This window comes from Pinus tabuliformis, chromosome J (genome assembly GCF_031772625.1).
Source record: "Pinus tabuliformis cultivar Carrire ecotype Pingquan chromosome J, CPIR1, whole genome shotgun sequence".
NCBI lineage: Eukaryota > Viridiplantae > Streptophyta > Pinopsida > Pinales > Pinaceae > Pinus > Pinus tabuliformis.
Genome location: NC_142295.1, coordinates 1407153438 through 1407165542, shown reverse-complemented (window position 1 = coordinate 1407165542; position 12105 = coordinate 1407153438). Strand labels below are relative to the sequence as shown.

General features: G+C 34.0%; 1 protein-coding gene across 1 annotated transcript; it reads left to right on the top strand.

The window, feature by feature from the left end:
• The first annotated feature begins 373 nt into the window (after nucleotides 1-373).
• On the top strand, nucleotides 374-3100 carry LOC149232620 (cytochrome P450 71AU50-like). Its single transcript, XM_089379459.1, has 2 exons — nucleotides 374-1429; nucleotides 2072-3100. Exons 1-2 carry the CDS (start codon nucleotides 461-463, stop codon nucleotides 2702-2704), a joined length of 1602 nt encoding a protein of 533 aa, XP_089235585.1. The 5' UTR covers nucleotides 374-460; the 3' UTR covers nucleotides 2705-3100.
• The last annotated feature ends 9005 nt before the right edge of the window (nucleotides 3101-12105 follow it).

Below are 12105 nucleotides of genomic sequence, written 5' to 3'. Positions count from 1 at the left end.
AATATGTCATTGATTTTTTCATATCGGCTTACATTAATATCATTCCAAGGCCTCTACCAAAGCATGACATCCGAAGAGAAAATTCTTAGTAATATCATTCCAAGGCCTCTACCAAAGCATGACATCCAAAGGGAAAATTCTTAGAAAGAATAAACATGGGACATCCATAAAAATGGATTTCTTGTGCCACTCTCTTATGGATAAAATTATGGGTGTTGTTATGGATAAAATAATTAAGTAGATTTCTTAATTTAATTTAGATAAAAAGGAATATTCTACCAAATACAGTATAAATGTTAATAGCATTGTTTACAATATATTTTAAGAATTTAGTCAAATTTGTTAGAAGATATAAAAAATCTATCCTCAGCTGAGGTTTATATTGCACGGCGAATATCTGTCATCATGAGGTGGCGACTGAACAAGGAGCATGAAAGTGAGCGGAGAGTAGCTGCTATTAATGGTTTCTTGGTGGGTGAGAATGGGCAAGGAGTTGGGGTATGAGATGAGGGCTGTTTGGGAATCCGCTGGGTTTTATATTGAAGCTCTGGTTGCATTGGTGGCCGCATGGGGTTTCTTCATTTTCATTTACCGCAACAAGCGGAGGCTGCCGTCAGGGCCAGTCCAATTGCCCATTATTGGAAATCTCCATCTGCTGGGAAAGCTTCCCCACCAAGCTCTGTCAGCTCTCTCTCTGAAATATGGCCCTTTCATGTCTCTCCGCCTCGGCTCCTCCACTCTTATGTTAGTCATCTCTTCCGCAGATATGGCGGAGGAGTTTCTTAAGACGCACGATCAGCGTTTCGCCAGCAGAGCTCCTTCTACCGCCGCTAAGTGCTTGACCTATAATTGCTCTGGCATCGTCTTTGCTCCGTATGGGTCTTACTGGAGGCAGATGCGTAAGGTGTGTGTTTTACAGTTGCTGAGTTCTAAACGCATTGATTCCTTCAGATCGACAAGAGAAGAGGAAGTCTCAGCCATGATTCTCTCTATTATTAATTCAAACTCAGATCACCCTCAGGATGACCCTCGCCCCTTAAACGTTAGCAAAACCATGTCAACTTTAGCAAACGCTATAATCTGCAAAATGGCCTTAGGTAAAAAGTATTCGGACGAAGACATAAATGGCAGCCATGGGTTCAATTTAGTGATCAAAGAGAGTCTTCTGTTAGCTGGTTCTTTCAACATGGGAGATTACATACCATATTTGGCCTGGATGGATCATCTGCGAGGTTTCTACCGTCGCTTGAAGAAAGTGCATAAGGAGCAAGACCAATTCTTAGAGAAAGTAATAGAAGAACACATTGCTGTTACTGCCCAGAATGGCCCCAGCGACCCGCGAGATCTTGTGGATGTTTTACTTGCAGTCTCTGAAGATAAAGATATGGAGCTCCGAATTACACGAGATAATACAAAGGCCGTTCTCTTTGTAGGTTAAAATGGTGTAGATTTTTGTTCTGAATTTATGTTAGATTGCAGGTTTCCGGAATCTGATTGCAGATTTCAGGAATCTGATAGTCATAGAAGGGTTAAAAGGTGGTCAGATTCTAAAATATTCAGAATTGGCAAAGATTCTAAAATATTTAGAATCTGCCATCAAAGTTTTGAGATTATGTTGATTATAGATTTTGGGGATCTGATTGCAGATTTCAAGAATCTGATAGTCTTAGAAGGGTTAAAAAATTGATCAAAGTTTTGCCATCAAAGTTTTGAAATTATGTTGATTATAGATTTTGGGGATCTGATTGCAGATTTCAAGAATCTGATAGTCTTAGAAGGGTTAAAAAATTGATCCCTCTTTTGGTGGTCAGATTCTAAAATATCCAGAATTGACAAAGATTCTAAAATATTTAGAATCTGCAATGAAAGTTTTGAAATTATGTTGATTATAGATTTTAAAATATTGAAGACTCTGTAATGGAAATAAGAGTGCTCAATTTTTATAGGTTGGATAAAATTCTAAAATATTCCAGAATCTGCAATGAAAATAAAAATGCCCTTTTTTGGGGTTTGAAAGCATATAAATATGATGATCAATTTATGTTTATGATATTGTATTTGATGTTGGCAGGATATGTTGGTGGGTGGCATTGACACATCCTCCACAAGCATAGAGTGGGCAATGTCTGAAGTGCTGAGAAACCCTGAAGTGCTGCAGAAGCTTCAGGACGAGCTGCAACGCGTGGTTGGAATGGACCGTATGGTACGCGAGTCTGATCTGCCTCGTCTCGTTTATTTGCAAGCCGTGGTGAAAGAAACACTCAGGCTCCACCCAGTGGTGCCGTTTGCTGCTCACTCGGCTGTGGAGGCCTGCAGTGTCATGGGATACGAAATCCCCGTAAACACTCGCGTTATGATTAACCTTTGGGCGATTGGAAAGGACCCGAAATCGTGGGGGGAGGATGCCCAATGTTTCAAGCCTGAGAGGTTCCTAATTGAAGGAGAAGCTGGTTTGACCCACAAAACCTACGCAGCTTTTCAGTGGCTTCCGTTCGGAGGAGGCAGGAGAGGATGCCCTGGACAGCAACTGGGAACGCTGGTCATAGAGCTTGCGGTCGCTCAGCTTTTGCATTGTTTCAACTGGAGGCTTCCCCTGAATGGACGGGACTGTGACCTGGACATGACTGAAAAGTTCAATGGACTCACCCTTCCAAGAGCGCATGAACTCTGGGCTGTTCCAACCCCTCGGCTTCCAGTGCTGTAATTATTGCATATTAATAACTGTATACTTCTAAATAACCAGGCAGATACTCTCTCTTAGTTCTAGAAATACTGTCTTCAGTAGAATTCATTCTGCAATCAAGTTGTGTGAGAATAATGGAGAAAGTTCTGGAGTGCTTCATCTTAGATGAGTGACTATTCTCCTTGTGGGATTGTGTTTTCTAATTAGGTTTTAGATCTTATCTTCGAGGAGTCTGTTCAATGTGTAATCGTTGTTTGTTGGATGAATGCAATGTGCCAGTGTACATAGTCTCTAGGTTGAGCCTTGTTTCACCTAAGAGCTGCATCTCTCCATCTCCCTATTACTTTGTCTTTCCTTCTTTCTGTTTTGGTATCAAACCTACCTAATTTATGACAATTTTCAATGATTTCAATTACAGTAGATGTGTACATTTTTTGCGAAGTTTTATTCTGTTGTTGGGTGTGTGTCACGCATACGCAAATCGGATTCATTTTGTATAAAAGTCAATGATTACTTTCTTTAGACTCGAATTGGTTGATTCGGGCATTCTCTACTTTACCTCGTACAAATTTGAAAGTCGAGTTGTTGGGGGCTAGCTACCAAGTCTCAGTAGCTTTGTTGCTGTACTGATGGTTGGGGTATTTATTTTGTCATTAGTGTAATTTTGTGAATACCGAATTGCAAAATTTGTGGTTTTGGGAAGTTTGTCGGAATATTTTCATAAAGATTGGAAATCACTTGGTAAAGTGTGATTGATCTTATCTCGCAGTGGTTCACGAGCGATATGTTTTTTCTTTTTAGAAATTTTCTACAACGATCATTTAGATGATGCTTTTGAAAGCATTTTCACCCGTTCTTAGTTAGAAGAATTATCCAGTAAACAAAATGGTTTTATCGATGCCTATGAGTATGAGGAGTTGCATTCTTCTCCACCGGATAAAAATAATGAGGAGTTGCATTCTTCTCCACCGGATAAACATAATGGTTTTATCGATGACTATGAGTATAAGGAGTTACATTCTTCTCCACTGGATCCTACCATTGAAGAGTTTCTATTTGATCATGACGAAGGGTGTAACTAGTTGAGTCTGGAACAAAATATATCCTACCATTGAAGAGTTTCTACTTGATCATGACGAAAGGTGTAACTAGTTGCGTCTGGAACTTTTGTTGAAGATTCAGATGATGGCCAAGGCAACACAGGATGGACAGCACAATATAGGCATAAAAGAGCGTGTTTAATGGAATTAACGCTTATTATTATCTAAGGTAATCATTATCTCAAACTTTCTCATCTCTAGGCTCCGAGGTAATCATTATCTCAAACTTTCTCATCTCTAGGCTCCGAAGTAACCTATAGAGGACAAAACATATCATATTATACATGTTCAACAATTAGCAAGATAAGCCCTTATGGGGTGATCCACAAAGAGCACATGGAAGAGATAAAACATTGTCTCGGTGGAATGAATCCCATCTTCAGATGCTTGACGCTTGACACTAGTAGTGGTGAGAGGAGAAATACTCCAAGTTAGCTTGCATTCCTTGGATTGTTATTTAACACGAGCTATTATGACAAACCATATCAAAATGCGTAAGATGACTCAAGAAAGGAAAAGTTAGACTTTCGTTGAATGATAAATAATTTATTTTTTCATTAATGGGGAGTGTGAGAGGAGAAATACTCCAAGTTAGCTTGCATTCCTTGGATTGTTATTTAACACGAGCTATTATGACAAACCATATCAAAATGCGTAAGATGACTCAAGAAAGGAAAAGTTAGACTTTCGTTGAATGATAAATAATTTATTTTTTCATTAATGGGGAGTGTGAAAATAATGGAGAAAGGTTTTTATATTATTAGGATGAGTGATTATTCTCTCATTGTGAAGATGTTTTTTAATTAAGTTTTAGATCCCTTTTAGGAGGAGTTTGTTCAATTTCTTTGTAATATATTTTATATATGTAATTGTTGTTGCTTGGATGAATGCAATGTGTTATTGTATGAAGGTTGATCCTTGCCTCACATAAAAGTCATTTATTATTAGATACAAATTATAACACTTTAAAATTTACATTTTAACCATATCTATGGATGCATATGTTTGAAATTAGTAATTTAATAGTTGGAACCATGGTTGTTCCATGAGGCATTCTACAACCCAATATAGAGTAGATGTGTAGGTGCAATGTAATATGTAAACAATTCTAAATGTTTGTTTCATTAAAAGATAAAAGAACGTTGAAAGTGATAGGGATGAGTGCAAACATTTAAATGTTGGCTCAATTAATAATAAAAAGTTAAAGTAATAAAAATAATAAAATTCATTTTTGTATATTTTGATTTTGTTATTAACTTGTGAATAGGATTTGTTATACTGCATGCCCAAAAACCATAACTTATTTCACAACCAAAATATTTTATAACAATGTAACATGATTCTTAACCATGAATATTCACCACCACTTTACCGTGGATATTATTAACTTGTAAAAATTAGGGTTTGTTACAATTCCATATGGCCAAAAAATATAACTTATTTCACAATCAAAATATTTTATAACAATATAAAAATATTCTTAAACATAGATATTCATCCCCGCTTTACCATGGATATTATTAGCTTGTAAATAGGCTTTGTTACAATACCATGGGTTAATACCATGACTTATCAATACCACATGCCCAAAACAATAAGAAAAGACTCTTAATCATGGATATTCACCCCACTTTGCCATTAATATTATGAAATTGTGAATAAGATTTGTTACCATAGCATGGGCTAATACCATGGCTTAGCAATATCACATACCAAAAAATCATAACTTATTTCACAATCAAAATATTTTATAATAATATGACAAGATTCTTAACTATGGATATTCACCCCCACTTTAACATGGATATTATCAACTTGTAAATAGGGTTTGCTACAATACCATGGGTCAATACCATGGCTTACCAATACCACATGCCCAAAAACTATAACTTATTTCACAATAAAAATATTTTGTTTTAATTTAATTTTGTAACATTTTTTTAATTGAAGCTAAAAACCAAAAGGTTGTAATTACTTTTGAGATATATCTAAACCCTCTATCCTCGGGACTACTAAAAATATTCCTAAATTAAAGTAAGGTTTTAATAAAATAAAAAATGAGAGTAATTTTATATTTAAAGATGTGAAATTTATATAATACAAATAGTATTAGTAAGAATCAACATAGATCCATCTCAACTAAGGATCCAAGCAATGACAACAAGCAAAGGGAAGGGAAGAAAGGGGGAGCAGGAGAGATGGAGGGAGATAGTGACAAAGTCGGAGGGAAAAGAGAGAGAGAGAGAGAGAAAGAGAGAGGGAGAGTGATGGGGGGAGACAAAGAGAGGGAGATGGAAGAGCGAGGAAGGAAGAGAGAGGGGAAGGGAGAGAGAGAAGGAGAGATATGGATTTGTAAAGGGAGAGAGAGGGATGGCATAAAAAATACATAGAGAGATAAAGGTGGAGAGAGAGAGAGTGAAAAGGGAGAGATGGAGAGAGAGTTAGGGAGAGAGAAGAGGAGGGGAAAAAAGGGAAGGAGAGAGAGGGAGGCACAAATATGGAGGAGAGAAAGAGAAGGGGAGAGGGAGGTAGATATTGATAGAGTTGGAGAGAGAGAGAGGGAGAGAGATATGGGGGGAGAGATAGAGGGAGGTGGGAGAGAAAGGGGGAGATAGGACTCAAGAGAGAGAAGGAGAGAGAGAGGGAAGGAAGACGAAATACATAGAGGGATAAATGTAGAGAGAGAGAGGAGAGCGGGGGAAAGAGCCAGAGAAGGAGAGAGAGAAGGAGAGAAGAGGAAGAGAGAGAGGTGAAGAGGAAGAGGGAGGTAAAGAGAGATAGATAGATATGGAGATAGAGTGTGTATGTTTGGGGTGAGATAGAGAGAGGGAATAAGAAAGAGAAACATAGATATTATATAGTATTATGTTACTTGCTTAGATCCATCTTAACTCAGATCTATCAAGCACCTAGAGGGATCAAATCTCTTGAGGTGCAAACCTTTCCTCAAGTTTTACACTCGAAGAAAAGGTTTGCACCTTGAGATTGGATCCCTCCTGATGCTTGATAAATCTGAGTTAAAATGAATCTAGGCAAATTGATTAATAAATTAAAAATATGATAAACTATTACATAGGCTATGTGGTAGGGTTATGAGTAACAATTATGTGTGGACATGTCATTTGGGTATATGATTTTGAGTTCTAATTTGTTGTATAAACTTAGAGATGGTATGGTCATAATTCATTATTATTGTAAATTGTATAGCCACCCATCCAGATTAGTCTAACTCTAAATTTATCGTACGAAAAGGATCAAATTCCTCATGATATAAACATTCCAAAACTCTAAATCTATCGTACGAAAAGGATCAAATTCCTAATGATATAAACTTTCCAAAAAGAAATTTGGATAATCCATCTCAAAGCATAATACATCCAAAGTCAAAGGTAAATAGTAATTCCAATACCTCTCCAATGATTTGTATTTGAATTCATATGTAATGATCTTGGTATAACAAAGAATACGACCGTGGCTCCCACAGTTTATCACGCTTGAATTGCTGTCCATTATTATTTAAGGAGAACGAATATAATGTGCATGCAGTTTCAATTAGAGTTCAACTTCGTCCAACCCGTTCAATTGTCACAACATGCTAATACTTCAACTTCGTTGTTTTCCAACCAGGCCAAAATAGTTTGACATTAAATAAAGTAGTAATTTAAATCTCCACTTTCAAAAGAATACACCCATGAGTTAAAGATTTTTTTGACAACCACAATCTCTTTTAACTGTATTTGATCACCAGGTCAAATTCCAATACCGCATTAAAAATATTATATTCAGCCCGCATTATGTCTTTGCACTGTGAGGAACTGAACTTAATAGCTATCCTGGATAGCTTTCCTCTTTCTGCCTACTATACGGTGACCACGCTAGTTTACATATCGTAGCGCTAGTGCTTGGAGCCTCCTCCCTTTTGAAACTCATACCTAGTTGAGCAATATATAAACCCCCAAAATAAATCGATATATTACTGAAAAGTCTGGCCCGGGGTTTGGCCGAGAACCAGAATATTAGTGTGTACCCAATGTTGACTAACGACCCGGAAAACAAGCCCATCCTTATTCGACAGTTTTCTCTTGCGAAAAAAAGATGACGTACTGCTTAGGGGAACAAATATCTCACTCATTTCATTACGAATCAATTGTATTGATTTATTAGAGTAATTATCACATTCACTTAATTGGCAATCAATTACATAAATCAATGATTACCTAAAACATGAAATTAATCACTTATTCAAAATAATAATAAAAATTAAAAAAAAATTATTATCACTAAATCTTAATATCTCAACACTATCTAAAACATGAAACTAACTACCACTCAAAATAATAATAAAAATTAAAAAAAAATTATTATCACTAAATCTTAATATCTCAACACTATCTAAAACATGAAACTAACTACCACTCAAAATAATAATAAAAATTTAAAAATATACTCCCACTAAACCTTAATATTTCAACATTGTTAGGCAAGTGATTAAACTACAACCTATATCCTTTTCACACAATTAAATTTTAAATTGTGTGGCTACCGTTCTCTTTCACAATCATCTTTATAGCAAGGAAACTTTGTCAACAAGAATCTCTATGTTTCAGCTTCAGGTTGTCTTCTTTACGCTCTTAAATGCATTACTGGCATTATGGGGTGAAATATTTCTCCTCACATAATTGCATTAGGTTGATACATTACTAATTAGGGAGATAGAGGCAAAGCAGCTAGTCCCTTTCTTTAAATATTTATTTTTCTTGCATGGTAAGCGCTATCCAAGTACTATCTAGTTTTAGTAAAGTTATTATTATACAAGAACATGGTATATAACGATAACTTTGACTTACAATTAATTCTTTTGACCTTTTCTAATATCAAATGGTTTAGTCAAATTAAAAAAAAAATCTTATATTTAGAATTATATAATAAATTTTCATTGGCTATACATGTTTGGGCCTTATTAGAGATCTCAGTGGATACATATTTTTCAAGTTGTTTTTATCCAAAGTGTTCATGTTTACAATTTAAACAAAGTTTTGATGTCTTATTGCCATGCTTTTTAGATGTAACTTACAATTTAACCAAAGTTTTGATGGAATGCATTCACCATCTTGCATCCTTCACATGACATTATGGGCATTGTAGTCTATACTAATAGTCACTATGTCTAGTGCCTCAAGTGGAGTGCAAATACTAGTTGTGGCAATTTGCATCCATAAAGTTTTTATTCATAAATGAAAAGCTATGTAAGGGTTTGTTTCCCACATCCTATTCACAATCATGTTCCCAAAGCTTGAATTGGAGCTGCAAATCTTAAGGCATCGAAGGCAACCTACAACACATATAGATGATAAAATATTAACATACCTTCTTTTGTCTCCAAAAATTATGGATTGCAAACGAAGAGGGCAATTCACAACAAAATTGACCTTGCAACAAAGTTTCTGAAGATAAGAAGGGAGGAAGATCCTTGCAAAGTCTCGAATATTCAATTCTTGTAAGTCATTCCATCAATGCAATCTTATAAGTTATTAGAAAATAATTCCAAAAGAATCAATTATTTTGACATACTAGAGCTTCAAAATTGTTCTTGACTGTAAGAAATGGTAGTTGTGTTTCTTCAGTAACAAGTGCAATAGTTTTAGTGTCAAACCTACCAAAATTCACATAAAATCATATTATGGAAAAATGAAAGCACACAAAAGTCAAGAACTATAGCTATTTCATATATCAATATGTAAAATTATTTTCAATGATTAAAGGACAGTGGAATGATGATGAAATATAAATTATTATTAATGTCTTCTACATATTAAACTCTATGAGACCATCAACAAGAATTAAAATCTAGTAACAACTACAGTAGTTTTAGTGTCAAACCTACCAAAATTCACACAAAATCATATTATGGAAAAATGAAAGCGCACAAAAGTCAAGAACTATAGCTATTTCACATATCAATATGTAAAATTTTCTTCAACGATTAAAGAATGGTGGAATTATGATGAAATATAAATTATTATTAATGTCTTCTACATATTAAACTCTATGAGACCATCAACAAGAATTAAAAATTTAGAATTATCATTATGTGGCTTTATAAAATATGTGTAGCATCCTAAACCTAATATTCAATTGAGCACAAAAATAAAGAGTTGAAGATATATTCTTGAATTTTTCTCTATGTACAGATGATTGCTCATTTTCCAAAATAGACTCTTCCACATTTGTTCCACTGTAGAATTCTGATTGTTGATCAATGTCTTGACAAAAATCACTAGAAAGACACTAAATGTCGTAACCATCCATTTAACTGAAATTTAGAAGGAAAATCTTTGGACTAAAATTGCATTAAAGTTAACTCAAATCTAATGTAAAAATTATCCAAAGACTCACCTTTCATCCTACGTGATTCTTCTAACTAATCACACACCTTTTCGTAATTATATTCCTAAAAAGTGTTAAGGAAAATCTTCGAAAATTTGTCCCAACTATGTATGGAGGCAACTGCAAGAGATAAGCACCAGCCTTTGGATTTACCTGTCAAATTAAGAGTAAATATCCTGCAAATAATATCTTCATCAATATTGATTTTTTTCAACTTAAAATAAATTAAAGTAGATGATTAAAGGAAGATGACATACCATCATACTTTACCTTAGACAGGGTCTGGATTGCCTTTACTAGAGTAGTTGTTGGGTGAGGCCCAATCAAAAACTCCAAGGAGGTCTTTTAAGTGGAGGCATAGTAATAAAATAAATTTTTAAAGCACAAAATCTTGAAAGACAAAATTTACTATGGCTCTCCTTCTAGAGCCAAAAATTTTGATGGTAAAAAATGACCTCATCAACATGTAAGGGAGACCACCTAGGCAAAGCCCAAAACTAAGCTCTTTTTTTTTTGATGTGGTGGTTCCAACTGGTTCTATTGGGTCTAATTACCCTCTCCCTTTCTTTTTTGGCTTATAGTATGTATTTTTCTTGCCAATAGAAAAGAGATATAAGATTTTCCCTCTTGTAGGGCTTTTGCAAGACACTGGTCCTTAACTTAAATTAATGGCCCAGTCAAGCCACTCTAAAGTTTGTCTCTATGTAAGAGGACTTCTAGAATCGAATAATTAAAACTGAATGCAGATCTACTCTAATATGCAAGTAACATAAAATAAATCCTAAATATATCTCGATTGAAAGAAGGATTAGTCCCCCTCTCAACCAAGAGCAAGGTAAAATGGGATTTGGACCAACTTTGAATTTGAACTGAAAATGAAGTCAATAAGTGAAGGAAATAGTTCCAAGGCTTATTACTAGTTAATTAAAGTTTATGTATCTGCACCAAGATTTGATGAAAAGACATCAGATCTTGGTGCACATACATCCAAATTCAAATAAAATGAATTCAAACTAAAAAAAATATGATTGCATTAAAGTAATAGTTCTCATAAAATAATCATTATTAAAATCAAGATAAAGTTCTTAATTAATTTTTTTGATCAGATGATGTAAACTTAAAGATGCTAGTATATTCTCGTCATCCCCACTCCATCAATGGATGGAATTCACACCACTAACTTTCTTGCATATCTAAATCTTATGTTTAAACCTCACTTAAATTAATTTTTTACAAATCACTATTAAAAATTTACCATACAAGTTAGTTTTTCGACACGCATGAAGATTAGAGAAATAGAATTAAAAACAAAAATGTTAAAACTTTTACATTATTGAAAAAGTTGAAACGTTGTTGCACATTGTTGTGCATTACTTTTTTAAAAGTGTGTGTTTCAAAAGGCTTCATGATCCAAATATCTATCTGTTCAATTCATTGGTATTTATTAATTGCAGTTTATTCAAACTGCCAAAACTTTAACATGGTTTTATAACAAAAAGTAATGGTTTTAATTTACAATAGTATTTTTAGATTTTAGATTTTAAATATTAATATAATTTATATAATATCAGGTTTTAGTATTGTTAATATAATGTATAATATAATATTCTCAATATAATATTATATATTAATATTAAATTTAATAATTGGTTTTAACAATAAATTTTAATGATGTTTCTTCTTAATCATTATGTTTTTCCTCTTCAATATCTCTCTTGACCCATCACTTTTTTTTTACTAAATTTCAATTAAATTTGTTTGATTTAAAATAAAAGTGAATTTGAAATGTGTTTCATTTAAATTCAATAAAAATGGTTATATATATATATATATATATATATATATATATATATATGAATTTGTCCAAGAGAGTATTTCATAGTTAATAAAGAGAGCATATATATCTATATCTATATCTATATCTATATAACTCTT